Here is an 18,880-nt window from a genome sequence, read left to right as displayed (position 1 = left end):
CCCTTCTAGCTGATGTCCTTGCTGGCACCTGGGAAGCGGCCTTGTATTCCTGCACTTCAAACACCCTTTATGGCTCTTGGCACCCAACTCCCTCCTTCCTTTCTTTTCCCCCCTCAGGCATGCCTAGAATTCTACTGGGGTTAGTTACAAGTAAATAAACACTGCAGGTAATGTGGTTAGTATCAATAGAACACAAGCTGACATACTGCCCCCCCTAAGCTCTTGCTCAGGGTTTGTCAGGGTGCAGTAGGTAAAATTGCTTAAGTAGTTGAGGGGCGTTGAGATTGGAGGCTTTCACTCACTCATCGCAGCTGGGCGGAAAGTAGCGCCAGCGCACCAGGTACTGCAAAAAACCCCTGTGCACTCTAGAGTCGAGGATCTCTTTCACTTTGTGGTGTTTCTGACCCCGCACCAGAATAGGTTCCGGCTCGGGGCTCCGGGGATGCCACCTCGAACCACCCGGATCTCGTCGGATAAGACTGCAATGGAAAACAGGGTGTATTTTACTGAACAGCTTGGGCAAGTCCAGTTCAACTGTCACTTTATTAATCACTCGTTTTATCTGGAACGGTCCCAGAAATTGATAAGCCAGCTTCCAGGAGGTTTGGGGTAACGGGAGATTCTTTGTTGATAGAAATACAGTCTCTCCGACTTTAAAGTCCCACCCCGGGCTATGTTTTTTTTGTCAAATTGTGCCTTGTAGTCCTTTTTTGCCTCCTCCAGATTTTCCTGGATGGCTTTCCAGGAGCTCTCCAGAGTTCTCCACCATTGCTGGCATTCAGGGGAGATCGGGGGGAGTATTGCCGCCTGGAAGGGTTGGGAAAGGCTTCCCCTCGTAACCGTGTATGGCCTGGAAATGGGAGACCTTTATGGAGCCATGCAGGCTGTTATTATAGCTATATTTGGCAAATGGTAACAGCTCTACCCAGTTAGACTGCTGGACGTTCACGTAGCACCGCAGATACTGTTTGAGAAGCCCATTAACCCTCTCGCTTTGACCATCCGTCTGTGGGTGGTAGGCTGAACTCAAACCCTGATCCATGCCCATCAGTCTACAGAACTCCCACCAGAAGTTGTCAACGAACTGTGGCCCGCGGTCGCTAACGACCTTGTCCGGGAACGAGTGGATCCGGGCCACGTGCACGAAGAATAAGTGGGCTAGTTCCTTGGCCGTTGGGAGTTTTCTACAGGGGATGAAGTGGGCTTGCTTGGAGAAGGTGTCCACCACCACCAGTATTACAGTCCTGCCTTTCGAGGGGGGCAATTCCACTATAAAGTCCATTGAGACCACCGACCAGGGTCGTCCCGCCGAGGGGAGGGGTTGAAGCAAGCCCGGTACCTTCCCCCCCTCCTTTTCGCCATGATGCATGTTGGACATGTTTGTACAAATTCTGAAATGTCCTTTTTCATTTGAGGCCACCAGAATTGTCGGTGTACCATGTGAAGGGTTTTTACATAGCCAAAGTGGCCGGCCAGTTTGTTTTTGTGGCAGTGGTGAAGGACCTCCACCCGGAGGGACTTGGGGACGTAGATTTTTCCCTCATGGTACCAGAACCCCCCATCCCCCTTCTCTACTCCCTCGGGTCAGTCCTTCCCTTCCACTTCGGCTTCAGAGATCAGCTTGTTCCCCCCCACACACAGGCTCTTAGGCTGCGCCGCCGCTTTAGAGCGAGTTTGCATGGCTCTGGCCACAGCCTCGGGCGGGATTAGAGAGTCTATGATTTCTTCCCGCTCGCTCTCATGTTGGGGCAATCGGGAGAGGGTGTCCGCTAAAAAGTTCTTGGACCCGGGGATGTGGCGGAGGGTGAAGTCGAATTTGGTGAAGAACCCTGCCCACCGTATCTGCTTTCCCGCCAGTTTCCTGCGCCCCGTGAGGGCTTCTAAGTTTTTGTGGTCGGTCCAGATCTCAAACGGGACTCGAGCCCCCTCCAGCCACGATCGCCATGTTTTTAGAGCGAACGTGACCGCATAGGCTTCTTTGTCCCACACCGACCAATTCCTTTGCTCGCTCGAGAATTTTCAGGAAATGTAAGCACAGGGTCTCAAACACCCCCCCTCGTCTTTCTGCATTAATATTGCCCCCACGGCCGTGTCGGAGGCATCACATTGAACCACGAAGGGCTTGAGCTTGTTTGGGTATACTAGCACGGGCTCGCTCGTGAAGAGGCGTTTCAAGGTGTCAAAAGCCTCCTGACACTGGCTAGTCCAGTTCAGTTTCGTGCCCGGCTTTTTTGCCTTGGGGCTCTTTCCTTTCGTCTGCAACAGGTCGGTGAGGGGCAGGGCCACCTTTGCGAACACCTGTATGAACGTTCTGTAAAAATTTGTGAATCCGATGAAAGATTGGAGCTGTTTACGTGTCCTCGGGGGTTCCCAATCCAACACCACCTGTATTTTCGCAGGGTCCATGACTAATCCCTTCCCCGAGACCCGGAAGCCTAAGTAGTCTAGTTCCTCCTTGTGGAACTCGCACTTGGACAATTTTGCATACAGTTTATTCTGATACAGGGTGGTCAGGACCTCCCGGACCAACTTCACGTGGGAGGGCATGTCTTTGGAATAAATAATGATGTCATCCAGGTACACCACCACCCCCTGGTACAGGTACTTTCGTAGGACTTCGTTGATAAAGTTCATGAAAACCCCGGGAGCCCCCTGAAGCCCGAATGGCATCACCAAATACTCAAATTGTCCCATTGGGGTGTTGAATGCCGTTTTCCACTCATCCCCCTCTTTTATCCTGACTCGGAAATAGGCATCCCACAAATCAAGCTTAGTAAATATCGACCCTTCTGATACAGCGCTCAGCAAGTCCTTGATCAAGGGGATGGGGGTAGGCATTAGACATTGAAATCCCATTAATTCCGCGAAAATCTGTGCAAAGTCTAAGACTCCCATCCTTCTTCTTGTGGAAGAGGACCGGGGCCGCGTGCGGCATAGTAGCCGGGCGGATGAAGCCCCAGCGGAGGTTCTTGTTGAGGAACTTTCTCAGCTCCTCCTTCTCCGCCCACCCCATGGAGTAAAGTTTGGCTTTGGGCAACGGTTGGTCGGGGATGAGTTCTATGGCGCAGTCGGTGGCCCGGTGAGGCGGCAGCTCATCCGCCTCGATCTCGCTGAATGCCCCCCTCAAGTCTTGATACTCTTTTGGGATGGTCCTCACCTCCTCTATAGTCACACACAGTTTTTCGTTTTGGGGTGGGGGTCGAGGCCCCCAGGATTCCCGCCATAAGTGGGAGGTGCACCTTCGGTCCAGAAAGTCTATTGTGTGCTCTCCCCATTGAATGTCCGGTTGGTGCCTAGCCAACCACCCAACCCCCAACACGATATCAAATGAGCACGAGGGGGCAATTACAAAAACTTCTAAGTCCCAGTGATCTTCCACCCCCATGAGTATCCCTTGTGATTGCTCGGTGCACGGTTCCCCCCTCATCCGGGTCCCGTCCATCTGCTCAAATTCGAGCAGCTGGGGAAGGCGCTCCCTGGCCATCTCTAGCATGTCCACTAATCGCGGGGTAATAATTTCCCGCGTGCACCCGGAGTTTGTAAGGGCTCGGGCGTGGACAAATCTCTTTAGTTTTACGTTTAATAAAGTCAATGGGATAAACATCAGTTCCCCTGAAACTCTCACCCATAGTGGTGCCGCTTTCTCCAGGACCTGCCGCTGGGCACCCTCTAGTGCAGGTCGGTCTCGTTTCCCGCCAGCTCGGTTTCCCACGGGTCTTCTCCGAGCTCCTCTAGCATTATAGAATCCTCGTCAAGCACCGCCGACAGTGCGGTGCTGCTACGACCCGACTCTTTCGGCTTGCCTGGCTTCTGGGGCTTGCCTGGCAGCCCCTTCAAGGACGGAGTGCTGGTGCGTGTCTTCTCTGGGCAGTTGGCGGCCAGGTGGTTGGGGTCCCCGCATTGGTAACACTTGCGGGTCCCGGCAAAGACCTTTGGGGTAGCCCCCCCTCCTATCTTCCTCACCTCCGTTTTCAAAGCGGGTCGCGTATCCCGGCTCGGCTTCCCCTGGAGCCCTTGGCGCTGGATTGCCACCTCTTTCATGTTGGTCTCGATTTCCCCCACTAGTTGGATCCACCCGACCAGGGTGTCTGGGAGAACCTGCCACAGGGCCCGATCCAGTAAGCCGGGGTTCAACCCCTTCTTGTATGCCCGGATCTTCATGGCTTCACTCCATCCTTTGATTTTGCGGCTGTGGTTTCGGAACTCCAGGGAGTACTCCCGGACAGATTTGCTTCCCTGGCAGAGCCCGTCTATTGCGGCGATGGCGAGGGTCTCCCTCAGGGGGTCTTCGAACTGCTATAGAAGCGCTTGCAGGAACCCGGCCACCGTGGTTACTTCTGGGCCCTTAGTTTCAAAGAGGGTCACATACCACATCTGAGCCTCGCTCTCCAGCCTTGATCCCAGATACGCTACTCGGCTCGTGGTGGAAAGTAGCGCATGTAGCTGTTGGCTTGAATGACGAAGTATTCCACCTTGTCTGTGCTTCCGTCGAAGGTGGCATGCAGCTCTCGGGTCTTCACCTTCTCTCCTGGGGCGGCAGGGCCCGCGGGCCATGTCGGGGCTGGTGGTATAGCCGGCTGGGCGAGGATTGGTGTCGCCGCTCCGGCCGCCCCCCCTGCAATGCCTGCGATCGCCCGGTCGACCTGCTTCTGTACTTCGCTTAGTGTCAGTTTCATGGTGATGTCCATCTCCCGTCGGAGGTCGCACCCCAATATTTCCATTTCCCTCCAGAGCTCCTCCATCATGTTGGGTTTCGGGGAGGAAGCCCGCGAGTCACCCTTGTCCAGGGAGTCGCCCTGCTGGCCGCTTGTCTTCTTCGGCTCCGTGCTTCCTCCGGGTCCGGCCGCTCTGGTGGGCTCCCCGGCCATGTCAGGTGAGCCTCCTTGGTCCTCTGGGTCCCCGGGGTTGCGGAGGATGTTAGCGTGTCGTTGCATGGCCTCGTCCATCAGCATGGTGGAGGTGCGGTGCTTCCACATCTTCGGGGTGATAAAAAGCACCTGGCTGCTCACTTTCCTTGGTTTTCGCTGTTCTGTAATGTACCACGCCGGGGACCCCGGTAGTTCAGGAATGCAGGGCTCTCGGTCGTCGGGTGCTTCTGTTGCCATTCGCTAGAAGTAACTCGTGCCGATAAGCCCCTTTTAAGGGCTCACTCTCAAAATGTCAGCGCAGGGTTCATCGAGGCTTCAACAATGATAGGACTCTTTTCTTTTGAAAATAAGTTTCATTTATTGAATATAACAATGTTACTCTTGCAGAAGGTCTTTGAGAGTGATAACACATTAGAAACAAGCACTAGCATTTATGGGGATACATCAAAGCCTAGGGGGTTTAAATCATTCTCATAATAAGGTTACATTCTGCCTTTCAGAGGTGTTTGATTCACACGCCTGTTATCTCCCCGGTTGAGCCACTTCCACTCCCCCTTCTAGCTGATGTCCTTGCTGGCGCCTGGGAAGCGGCCGTGTATTCCTGCGCTTCAAACACCCTTTATGGCTCTTGGCGCCCAACTCCCTCCTCCCTTTCTTTTCCCCCCTCAGGCATGCCTAGATTTCTACTGGGGTTAGTTACAAGTAAATAAACACTGCAGGTAATGTGGTTAGTATCAATAGAACACAAGCTGACAGATAGTATTGTCCACAGTATTAAAAGCAACACACAGAGACAGTCCTTGTCTACACTCAGATGGAGATCCTCAGCGAAGGCCACCAGTGCCGTCTCTACCATGTAGACCTATCTGAAACTAGAATGAAAGGGGATGAAGGTAGATGAATTATCTAGCAGTTGTTCTGCTACAGCACTTTCTATCATCTTGCCTAGGAAGGGAAAATTACAGACTGGGAAACAATTGACTGCATCATTCTTCTCCAGAAAAGGCTTTTAAAGTAGTGTTTTAGAAACAAAAGAATGGTGCCTTGAGTAAAGATGGGAATTTTCCAGAAAAAAATGACAGCCCACGAACGTTCAAGGTCTGGGGTTTATGGGCCTCCAGACCATGAACCTCCATGTTTAACAGATTCGGTCATGGTCTATTTGGTCTGCGATGTCACATGGTTTACCAGGAAATTCAAAGGGAATGTGCTCCCTTTAAATGGCTTTTGCAAAGATTCATGGCTGTGAATGAAAGCCAAGTGGCAACTTCACCCTCTTCTGGTTCACTTCCGAGTGAACGATAGTCTTTTTTATATCTATAGGGAACCTTAGCTTCCTGGAGAGTCAATTTAGTGTAGTATCTTATCTGAGAGAACTGGGTTTGATTACCCACTCATCCACATGTATCTTCTGATGATGATGAAGAAGAAGAAATTTGATTTATATCCCATCCTTCACTCTGAATCTTAGAGCGGCTCACTATCTTCTTTATCTTCCTCCCCCACAGCAAACACCCTGTGAGATAGGTGGGGCTAAGATAGCTCTCACAAAAGCTGCCATTTCAAGGACAAGCTCTGCGAGAGCTATGGCTGACCCTAGGCTATTCCAGCAGGTGCAAGTGGTAGACTGGATAATCAAACATAGTTCTCCCAGATAAGAGTCTTCATACTTAACCACTACACCAAACTGGTTCTCTTGAGTCAGTCACAAGTTCTCACAGAACTGTTCCGCTCAGGAGCAGTTTCTGTCAGAGCTCTCTCAGCTCCACCTTTCTCACTGGAAGGGGAAAGAACTCCTTTTGGCAGGGTATAAATCCAATCTCTTCTTCTTCTCCTTTCTCACCAACAGAAAAGTGCTTTGAATCCAGTTGAGTGGGTTCCACAGCAGCAACTGAGGAATTACCCTATGATCACATGACCTTAATTCTAAAATAAGGTTTTAGCCACTGCTGTACAAGATATTTCAGCTACTTTTCATATTAAAGTTGTCTTGAGCCAATCTTTATTGCGGGAGGCTTCATCTGTGGACACAGAAATATTATGAAAAGGAGAAAGATACCTTCCTGCATCTACTAGAGCAACAAATACTGCTAGACCACCCATAGCTGGGTAATTCCTAACAAACTAACTTTCTGCACCCGAGTGCTCCTTTGAGGAATTTGCCTTGAAATCTTATATACTACTGTATAATAGTAGTATTTTTGTAGATATAATAAAAGCACATTCCTCATTTTTTTATTGGAAGTTGTGGAAACAACAGGAATGGCCTTGTACTCTATGTGTCCCCACTCCCCCCGTCATTGGGTAGCCTCACTGTGACCCACCTATTGCCAGCCCTGTCAGGCCAAAACCCCATGTGACGGCCACTGACCTTTGAGCGACACAATTCTCTGCTGAGAGGTTCTCCTGAAGCCTTACAGATCACTACTGCCACTCCCAGGGCCTGTTGTAAGATGTCTGGAACAGTCCATCTACCCCACCCCCTCAAACAATGCTCCTGCAAAGCAAACAGTAAACTGTGAGATACATGTTCCTCTGCCCCCACCTACTCAGACCAAGGAAAGTTAACAGTCTTACCTCAGAGACAGCCAACTCTTCTCTGTGTCCTCTCTGTTAACCAGCCTCAGAAAGGGCTGCCGGGGGGGGGGGGAGGGGAGGAAAGTTGTTGTCTGTTTCAGGTATAGAGTGGGTGGGAAGGCAGCAAGGATGAGGAGCAGTGTTTCCGCTAATCTGAATTAATATGAGGAAGCTCACATATTTTTAGCCTCCAGCTCACACCTTTTTGTCTTAGCTCAGGAAACAATTAGTCCCAGAGCAAAATAATTGATGAAGTAACTCAATACTTTAATGCCAGGAGCTCATGAAGTAGAATTTTTGCTCACAAGACTCTGCAGCTTAGAGGGAACATTGGTGAGGAGGTGAGTGAAAGCCAAGGTTGCAGGGGGGGGGGGGCTTCAGAGCAGGGTCTGCCAGACCCAGGTTTTTGCTATGGAACTGACTGGTTGATTTCGGGCCAGTCACAGTCTCTCAGCTTAACCCAATTTACAAGGTTGTGCATATCAAAGTGGGGAGATGAGAATGATGTAAGCTGCTTTGGTCATCCCCCCACCACCATTGTGGAGAATGATTGTTCTTTTCCTATGTAGAGACTCCAGGGGGAAAAAGGCAATGGAAAACTGAAAGAGGGACAGATAAAGGGACAGAGATACAGTTAGGAAATTCCTGGAGATTTAATGAGTGGGGTTTGAGGAGGGATGAGACTTCTGACAGATACAATGCCATTTCCTCCTGGTAAACCACTGTTGCCAATCTCTAGGTGAGGGCTGGAGATCATTCAGAATTACAACTGCTCTCCAGATGATAGAAATCAGCTCCTCTTAAGGCGGGGGGTGGGGAGTGCATGCCTTCACCACTTGGATGGGTGGAAGATAGCAAGGGCGGGGGGAGGCGCACACCCAGAGCCTTTCTAGAGCCCGTTGTATTTTTCTTCTTATTACTAGTAGTATATAAAAGTACATAATAGTTCCTTGCCAGAGATGCTCTGAGAGAAATCTGTATATGAAATGTTTAATCATAAAACAAATTAGTATTACCCTATGAACTCTGAAAAAAATAAAAAAGTATGATTTTTATGTCTTGGAGACGAGAAACAGCATAAGAACATAAGACAAGCCATGTTGGATCAGGCCCATCCAGTCCAACACTCTGTGTCACACAATGGCCAACAAAATTATATATATATATATATATATATATATATATATATATATATATATATATATATATATATATACACACACACACACACATATATATATATATATATATATACACACACACACACATATATATATATATACACACACACACACACATATATATATATACACACACACACACACACACATATATATATATATATATATATATATACACACACACAAACACACACACACACACACACTGATGGACCTCTGCTCCATATTTTTATCTAATCCCCTTTTGAAGCTGTCTATACTTGTAGCCGCCACCACTTCCTGTGGCAGTGAATTCCACATGTTAATCACCCTTTGGGTGAAGAAGTACTTCCTTTTATCCGTTTTAACCTGACTGCTTAGCAATTCATCGAATGCCCACGTGTTCTTGTATTGTGAGAAAGGGAGAAAAGTACTTCTTTCTCTACTTTCTCCATCCCATGCATTATCTTGTAAACCTCTATCATGTCACCCTGCAGTCGACGTTTCTCCAAGCTAAAGAGCCCCAAGCATTTTAACCTTTCTTCATAGGGAAAGTGTTCCAACCCTTTAATCATTCTAGTTGCCCTTTTCTGGACTTTTTCCAATGCTATAATATCCTTTTTGAGGTGCGGTGACCAGAATTGCACACAGTATTCCAAATGAGACCGCACCATCGATTTATACAGGGGCATTATAATACTGGCTGATTTGTTTTCAATTCCCTTCCTAATAATTCCCAGCATGGCGTTGGCCTTTTTTATTGCAATCGCACACTGTCTTGACATTTTCAGTGAGTTATCTACCATGACCCCAAGATTCTTGGTCAGTCTCTGCCAGTTCACACCCCCATCAACTTGTATTTGTAGCTGTCATGCCTGCCCCTGACTCAGCACCTGCTAGCTCAGAGCAGGCGCCTTTAACAGCCCTGGACGTAAGTCCTGAGGAGGCAAGCCGGCAGCAGGAGCCACCTGGAACTGATCAGGCCACGCCGGGCCCCAGCTCATCCCCTCCTGAATCTCCACCACCTGTTAGCCGGCTCCGTGAAAGGAGACGGCAGGAGATTAGAAACAGAAGGAGTGAAGCACGCATGCGGGGGAGAAGAGATCTAAGCCCGGCATACTAATGGGTTAACAAGCCAGCACAGTATATCTGCAATCCTGGCCCTTTGGCAAACTGTGCTGGCAATGAACGATCCTCCTGGGACGTGACCACGCTCTGCACCCTCTTGACTCCTGTGAGAACCCGCATATTTCTGACCCGGCTTGGACCTTGGACCTCGGAACTCTGGACTGTGACTTTGCTCTGTGGACTTGCTTTGGTAATTTGACTTCATTCGGCTTTGCTCTCTCTGGTTACCCGACCCTCGGCATTCCTGTGTTTACGCTCTCTGTCTCATCCCTTGGCTCGGACTGATTTATGGTTTTGACTAATTGGACTGTTTAAGATAACGCCTGTGCTGCTCCCTGAAAACCTCAGCCGGCTGCAAGAGTTCTGGCTGACTGCCGGGACGCCAGCAGCCGTTTCCTACCTGAGGCTCGAGTCGTGACAGTAGCTGAGATTTTTGCACTTTGCACTTGGCCACATTGAACCTCATCTGCCACATTGATGCCCACTCACCCAGCCTCAACAGATCCCTTTGGAGTGCCTCACAATCCTCTCTGGCTCTCACCACCCTGAACAATTTAGTGTCATCTGCAAACTTGGCCACTTCACTGCTCACTCCCAACTCCAAATCATTTATGAACAAGTTAAAGAGCATGGGACCCAGTACTGAGCCCTGCAGCACCCCACTGCTTACCATCCTCCACTGCAAAGACTGCTCAGATTTCAATGAAAGATTACGTATTTTTGTCAGAAGATCTTCAAGTTCAACTTTGAGTTCTTTCATAACTCTTGGATGTATGCCATCCGGACCTGGTGACTGATACGTTTTTAGTCTGATCGGTTTCTGGAAGCTGTTGGGTTGATACTTGGATGGGAAACCACCATAGAAGACTCTGTAGTGGAAGGCAATGGCAAACCATTTCTGTTTCTCACTTGTCTTGACAGCCTATTCCTGGAGTCACAATAAGTTAGTTGTAATTCAACATCACTTACGTACATATTTAGAACAGCCAGGTCTACCACTAGAATGGTTTTGTAGTTGTTCCTCATGTCAATTATGTAATCTACCCTGCCCTTCCTCCAAGGAGCTCAAGGTATTTTCCTCACAACAATCCTTGAATCCACATTCCTATTGTCACATTCTCAGGGTGCAAGCAGGCAGGAGTCCAAAGCCAGTCCAAAGTCAAAGTCCAGGAAGTCAAGCAGGAGCCAAGTCACCAATGCAGAATCACAAATTGGAATCAGAAGCCAATGTCCAAAAGCTGAAAGGTCAGAGTGCCAAGAAAATCAAGCAGGTCAGTATCAGGAAGGAGCATGGCTGCAAGCCAGAGAATAGACTTGTTGCTTCCACAAGGTTTCCAGGTCCTGGGTGGGAGCTATATAGGAGCCTCAATCAGCCTACTCCCTGGGTGGCAGTGACTCTGCTAGAACTCAGAGCTGAGAGATCTGAAGCATCAGCATGCCTCATGTCTTCACTCTGAAAGTTCTTTCTGGAACCTGCTTTGAACTCTTGATATGGAAGGAGGACAGCTTGGAGAAGATTGATCATCAACAGCTGACGCTGGTGCCTGGAGAGTGATTTATGGGCCAGCTGCTGTTTGTTCAGCTGAGAAACTGGCTGGCAACACTTCCAGGTCTGTTAACCCTTCCAGCTCCTCCTCGTCAGGGCTTATGACACCTATGAGAAACTTAGTGCTGAAAGATCAGAGGAAGAATGACAATACAGATCCATAGAGAATATGGAGTTCAGAAAATACAGATGTTCTTCAGTAATAGCTGCTCTTAATTTCATAATTCATAATTGCATAAGAATTGTTAGAAACACTTTTCTAAATTGATGAATACTTTGGAGATGAAATCGCAAGGGAGATTATGTTTATGATAATCTAAAAGACATTTCTGAATCATCTGCAAGTTAGTTATCAACAACTATGTCAGAAAGCCTTCTTATCCATATTTTAGATTGGTGGGGAGTAGGAATATGAAACCCAATAAATATAAAGCTGCTGAAAACTCAGAGTGATTAAGTATCTATATATGAAATATTGAATGAATATGTGAATAAGTATGCAGATTGGCATATTGATCAAAGGGAATGAAGGAACAAACAATTGGTAAGTGGCTCTGTTTTTTACCTCCCCCCCTTCCCAAATGTACACTCAGAGAAGTTTCAGAGTTACATGTTTCACCAAAAGCAATAAAGCCAATGAAATAGATTGATAGATACAGATATGATAGATATAGATGTATACCTAAATAAATAAAAGCATGTGATGAATTCAGGCAGCTTTTTCATTAATTCTCACCCACTGATCCTGCTTATTACTTTTCCCATTACAAATAGCTCTTGTCCATGCATGTCGTATGATCCCCAGACCCCATTGTAGCCACTGCTGTGAGTATGAGTCACAAGAATGATAACTCTCTGCTTGTCTCTGCTTTAATTGGTCCAGATCAACCCCAACAACAGCCTCGTCAACAATAACAGGCCTCTTTATTTGTAAAATTAGACAGCAACAGTAATAACTTTTTGATTACTTGGGATTATATATTTAATGAAAGAAAGTGTAAAGTTGACAACACAAGTTTTTATATATTTTATTAGGGATTTATTTATGATTAAACAACAACAACAAAAGCACACACACAAGTTTAAATTACCAACAAATTAGAGTAGGTCTTCATGATTTGTGACTCTCCTAGTTCAGCATAGCACATCAATCATTTAGTATGACTAGGTGCTTTAGACATAGCAAACAGTGTGCATTAGTGTTGGACTTGCAGAAGTGGGTTAGGATTTCCATTTGAGCCATAAAAACTCACTTGGGAATCTTGAAATACATGAACTCTTATCTCACAGCCTTGCTATAATTAAAGGAATGAATATTCGCTTTCGTATATGCCACACTGAGCTCCAAGGAAGAAGGGAAATATATAAATGTGAGGAATGAATTAATGAAATATGAAACCACAGGGAACTATACTGTATGTTATTTACTGCCCTAAAGCCTCTGTGCTACACCTCAGTGTATTTGAACAGCCTAATTCTATACAGGGATAATAGCGATTTTTTCCTCTTCTCAGAAATGATGTAAGAATGATTATGTGAATAAGATCAATATCTATGTAAAATACTATTTGTTTACAGAACACTTAAGGTGGAATCTTGCAAGGAAATCTTAAATGGTATTCAGTCTGAAAATTGGGATATCATAAATGACAGACTCATGATTAATGACAGGTGAGGAGGAACAATTTGAAAATATTACCACATTCTCACAAAATCTCCATCCCTCATTATTCTAAATGTTCTTTGGCATTTGAGCAGATGATCTCCTCATTCCTTTCCACTTTTTCTGACTCTTTACCTGATCTCAGTATAAATAAAATTTCCCCTCATACTTTAATTTCTTTTCACATACTTCTCTGACACCTTTTATTAGACAACATTGGTGTCTGAACTTAAAATGAATATTGGTTTTTTTCCTTTGTCTGTAGATTTGTTTTAAATATTGGTCCTTTTTTAGGGGGTCCTCTTTACATATTCTGTTTTGTTTAATGTAATTTATTCAGTGAATTTTCTACATTGCTTTGTATTCTTCTCCTACAATGCAGGCAGACATTTTCCTCACAGTAATGGTGTAAGGTAAATTAGGCTGAAATGCATGACTGGCAAAAGGTCACTCAGTGAGTTTCATAGCTCCAGACCTAACTAAAGAATACTCTGTTTATGGGTTCATGCTGTTAACCTAAGGGGTTGTGAGGGTTTCCTGAGTTTGTTGGGGGAATTAGCTAGGAGGCCCAGACAATACGAGAGGGGGTAACAAGCAGGACCTCCACCTAAGTTTACGGGGATTTTTCCCTCAGTAGAACTCTCAAATGAACCAGGTCTTAATTAATGAAATGATTTTTATTAATAAAAGTTAAAGAAATAAAATAAAAACTTATTAGTTGAAGAACACTTTAAACACACATACAGGTTCAGAAAGTAAAGGTAGTAGCTTATAGAGACAAAAAGGAACTTATTCTATGAGACTATATTACCTGTCCAGAGAAAACAGATCCAAGTAGAAGGATGAGTAAAATAAACCAGCGTTCCATTCAAGTTTACCCAACCTTGTGGCTGGGGGTGTAAGTCCGTGGATGTCCAAACAAACACACACACACACACAATCTTGGACAGAGGGTGGTTGATATAACTTTGGTCTAACAATAGTGTGATTGCTCCTAGAACAATGCTGTGATGGTGTAAATGAAACATTGGCCGTTTTCGCACTAGCGTTTACTCCGGCGTAGCACCCCATTTACCTCCGGATCTTTTCCTGGTTTTCCCACCTGTTGCTCCGGCGCTGCGGTTTGCTCCGGCGCTGCAGGGGTTTCATGCCGGAGTATCTAGATCCACCTCCTTCCGGAGTTTTTGAAAACCTCCGGATCCACACCGGATCCACTCCTCGGAGTTTGCTGTGGGAAATCCATCCACGTCGGATCGACTGCTTTGTGGGCGTCACCCTCTCCCTTTCCGTCCTCCCACCCCATCCACCCCCTTGGCCAATCATCAGCCTTTCGCGGCGCTTCCCCAAAGTGCCGGCACGACCATTTTTTTTTTAAACTTCACAGTTTTGCGTAATAGCGATATTTCGAAATTAACAAATAGAAAAAAAAAAACCCTCCTGGAATAGCCTCAATTGCCACTTCAATTGGTTTCGTTAGAATTTTTTTATTATTATTGACTTTAGTTGCGTTATTTCGCTGTTGCGTTATCTCAATAATGCGAAAACGACCATTGTTGGGGGGGGGGGGAATCTAGTGCCGGTGCGGGCCAAAGCGTTCATGTGTGTGTGTTTTAAAAAGGGAATGCCTCCCTCAGCTGTGTCACCAGGATTTCTGGACCTGCACAAAATCGCCATGTATAAAATGGGAAGTTGGAGTCCTGCATTCTTCTCCCTGGCTACATTCCGCTCGGTTAGAAAATAGACGCGAGCTCGCTCTTCACATGCGCCACAGAAGGGGAAGGAGAGAATGGGGCGGGGGGGGGAGCTCTGGCAGCAGGAATCAGTCAGGTCCCCGTTGCAAGCGCCAGCCGGGGAGGGGAAAGAGAGCGGAGGAAATCCCAGCTTCGCCACCCGGGAGGGAGCGAGGCTGGGAAAGGAAGAAGCTGCCACACACACACACACACACACAACCCCCTCGATTTCTCTCTCTTCGTTATTGCGATATTTCGCAACTTCAGAATTTGGGGGGGGGGGAATCTAGTGCTAGGATTCTCCACTGTGAATGCTTCTGTTAATACATAAAGGGCTGTGGAGGATTCTACAGCTGCAGCCAATCCATAAGCAGCAGCAGCACACGTGATGCGGTTTGTCCACGAAAAGAAGGGGAGGGAACATCTGTGCCTGCTCTGATGTTACGTTAGTACATTAGTACGTCCTTACGCAACCAGACTTGTGCTTAAAAAAAAATGATTGACAGGGCATCGAACTCAAGTCGATGCCAGTGGGAAAACGATTTGAGCCGGGGCTTCAGGGAAGGTGACTCCGCAAAGAGTCACTAGTGCGAAAACGAGAAAAATGATCCGGACATAATTGCGCCGCGGAATAAGGGGAGCAAACGCTAAGTGCGAAAACGACCAATGTATCTGAACCAGGGAAGCTGCATAGCTTTCCCATGGCATGTGAATGCAATGTAACATTCATGCGAAAATGTCTATTGTACTTGGTGACCTCTAACAGACAGGACAAGAGAACTATTACAAAGGGGTATTATGGGATTAAAATGGTTTTGACTATAGACTCACATAGGATGAACCAGGTAGGGGGAAAATCAGACAAGGTAGGGGAATTAGTTAGTTGTACTGCCTTTTCTGGAAATTAATCTTTGACACTGATGTGTTTAAAAGAGGGAAGAGAACTGCCAAAAGCCAGACCTTTGCATCTTTAGAATCACTTTTCCCAGACAAGCCTCTGACCAGTATTTGATGACACACATTCCATGTGATTGTAGGTCCTATTTTGATCCTATTTGCAGACCAGGTAACAGTCTAGAGGCATGACCCTGTGAGATGTTGAGAAAAAAGGTTGCCTGCATCACCTTGTCCAAGGTACCAGACTAGTCCTTTGAGGGAGGAGGGCCCCAGGCATAACAATGCCCAGGTCTGTCAACACAACAGGGGAACAATAGTTTCCATGGCTATTTCAGGTCTGGAAAAAGATGCAGGTAAAATATTAAACCTCCCATTTCATGCCATGGTCCTGATCTGAATTGGGTCTCCATATTCACACAGCTAGGAAGCACTGAAGCCCCAGAACACATCTGTCAATCAAACCCAGGGACTGAGCATTGTGTCTCCTCTAAAGAGAAAGGTCCTTCCTTCCTTCCTTCCTTCCTTCCTTCCTTCCTTCCTTCCTTCCTTCCTTCCTTCCTTCCTTCCTTCCTTCCTTCCTTCCTTCCTTCCTTCCTTCCTTCCTTCCATTATGTTTTGTTGAATAAATTTGTGGTTATATTCCCTCTTATTAATAGGCATTTGTCTCAATTCATGAACAGTTCCAAACCACCAGCTGGCATCTCCAGGAACTTCAATAGAAGACTGATGGTCAAAAAATGTTGTTCAGTGATGTGTGGCATCACATTCATGCAAAAACCTGGGTGTGATGTAAGAGCACTGGGGAATACATTGGCCGTCTTCACGTACCCATGGTACTCCATGAAGATAGTTCCAGAGGATAGTTTCTTTTCAATTCTCACCTTCTGACTGGGAAATAAGTATTCAGGGATCTCAATTCCTTGTATCCGACAAAGGGAGCTTTAACTATTGAAGTTTATTTCTTGACAATTCTGTTTGTCTCTGAGGTACTAGATTACTCTAGCTCGGCTGTGGCATTCCAAGGGTCAGATGTCTCAAAATGTCAGTTCTGACTTGGGCCCTTTTTTTCGGCTGACCAGATGAGCAATGATAAGAGGAAGTGCCTGAGCAGTAGTCAGACTCCTGCTTTAACCAGTGATGGCATTCCTTGCCCATAATCAGGACTTTTCTTCTGGGGGAACACAACAGAACAGAGTTTTAGAACCTCTTTGTGGAAACAAATTCTCAAAAAATATTTCTCCTTCCATTCACCCATGTTTCACCTTCATTTCCCTCTTGAAAGTTCCAGCATCTCCTTTTCCAGATAAAAAGCCCTGTCTATAACCATTGTTGCCTCTCAGAAAGGGTTAATAAAAGTAGAAAACAATAATTCACTCCCAAATTCAAAGCATCATTTTTGTCTTGGATAACACACAGGCTGGTTAGAGTTATTACAGCAGACAAGTGGTCTTCACAAACTTCACAATGGAAAAAGGACAGTTTGGTTTATTGAGTTTGCAATAGGGGATGGGTTTGATTAAATCTGTTTTTCTGCCTGTGGAAAAGAAGTAATGGTTCCTTCTGCAGAAATAAAATCTGTGTGAGATAGGGGTGTTAGGAAGAGGACAGAGATAAACAAAAAAGTTGACTTATCCTACCTAATGTTTAATGTTTGATGACATCTTTAGGAATCTTTTTTTTTTTTCAGAAGGGGAAAAAAGGAGAGATGGGAATTTACAATCCAGGAGGAAAAAATGGAACAACTGTTATGGAATTCATCCTTCTTGGCTTCCCTGGGTCTCACTATCTGCAAACAGTCATGTTCATCCTCTTTCTAATTATATATATCTTGACAGTTTTTGGAAATGTGTCCATCATAATTTTAGTGAAAATCAATCATCAACTGCATACTCCTATGTACTTATTCCTTTGCAATCTTTCTTTCCTGGAGGTATGGTGCACCACAGCCTCTATCCCTAAGATCCTTGCCATCTTCCTGGGGAAGAGCAGAAGCATCTCTTTCATAGGCTGCATTCTACAGATGTACTTTGTTTTTTTTTCATTTGGGAGCACTGAACAATTCCTGCTTTCCATCATGGCTTATGACCGATATTTGGCCATATGTCACCCACTGCACTACAATACAGTTATGGACATCAGCTTCTCTAGCAAGCTGGCATTTGGTTCTTGGCTCTGTGGATTCCTGGTTGTTGTTACACCTGCCCTTTTGATCCCAAGGTTGTCCTTCTGTGAATCCAATGTGATTAACAACTTTTACTGTAGCATTGACTCTTGGATAGTTTTGTCCTGCACAGACACCTATGCAATTGAGATAGTTTCTTTTGTCACTGCCATCATTGTCATCATAGGTTCATGTCTGATGACTTTTTTATCCTACATATACATTATCTCCACCATCTTATGCATTCCTTCCACCAAAGGACGGCACAAGGCCTTTTCCACATGCTCTTCTCATCTTGCCAATTTGATTATTTGGTATGGCTTCACCATCTTTCTTTTTGTCAAACCTTCTAAGCAGGCATCTTTAGAAATTACCAAAATAGTGAACATCCTCAGCCTTATTGTGGTTCCCTTGTTGAATCCTTTCATCTACACACTAAGAAATAAAGAGGTAAAGGGTGCATTGAGAAATTTATTGCACTGGGGATGTGACAATAATATTGTGTGGCTGAGCGATAAAGAGAAATCATCACATAACAATGGGGATAGATTATACAAACTCAGACTACAGATATTTAAATTGTTAAAACAGCTGAAATTTATCTGAAAGAGGTTTCTGTTCCCCTGGTTTAGTTGTTTTTTATCTGCCTTTCTCCTATCAAGAACTCAAAGCAAGATAACAGGATCGGATCTACAAGTTTTGAAGGAGGGGGGGGGATTAAAAATGGTGCCCCCTTATGAGCCATTCTATCTTATGATCCCATAAAATACAATGGACTCCATACCCAATTTGGCGCCCCTCCTCTGTTGCATGGCAGAGAGGGTTAAAGCTGCAGTACTGCAATCCTAAACTCTGCTCACGACCTCAGTTCGATCCCCGGTGGAAGCTGGGTGGAAGCTGCTAGTGGAGCAAGGTCCTCCCTGGATAGTAAACTTTATGGAGGCTGACATGAAAGCAGGTGAGTGCACAACACCCATTAGTGTACACCATTGCAGAGGGTAGCCATGTTGGTCTGCAGTAGAACAGCTAGATTCAGGTCCTGTGAAGCTTTAGACACCAACAAGATTTTCAGGGTATGAGCTCTTGAGAGTCAAAGCTTTCTTTATCAGAAATGGATGAATAGAGCTTTCACTCTCTAAAGTTCATGCCT

At 45.9% G+C, this 18,880-nt stretch overlaps 1 protein-coding gene across 1 annotated transcript; it reads left to right on the top strand.

The window, feature by feature from the left end:
- The first annotated feature begins 17,274 nt into the window (after positions 1-17,274).
- Positions 17,275-18,336, top strand: LOC132583486 (olfactory receptor 6F1-like). Its single transcript, XM_060255117.1, has one exon. The coding sequence runs from the start codon at positions 17,275-17,277 to the stop codon at positions 18,334-18,336; it is 1,062 nt and encodes a 353-aa protein (XP_060111100.1).
- Positions 18,337-18,880: the final 544 nt, after the last annotated feature.

Source organism: Heteronotia binoei, chromosome 15, assembly GCF_032191835.1.
Source record: "Heteronotia binoei isolate CCM8104 ecotype False Entrance Well chromosome 15, APGP_CSIRO_Hbin_v1, whole genome shotgun sequence".
Classification (NCBI taxonomy): Eukaryota; Metazoa; Chordata; class Lepidosauria; order Squamata; family Gekkonidae; genus Heteronotia; species Heteronotia binoei.
This window is presented reverse-complemented; position numbering and strand designations above follow the sequence as displayed.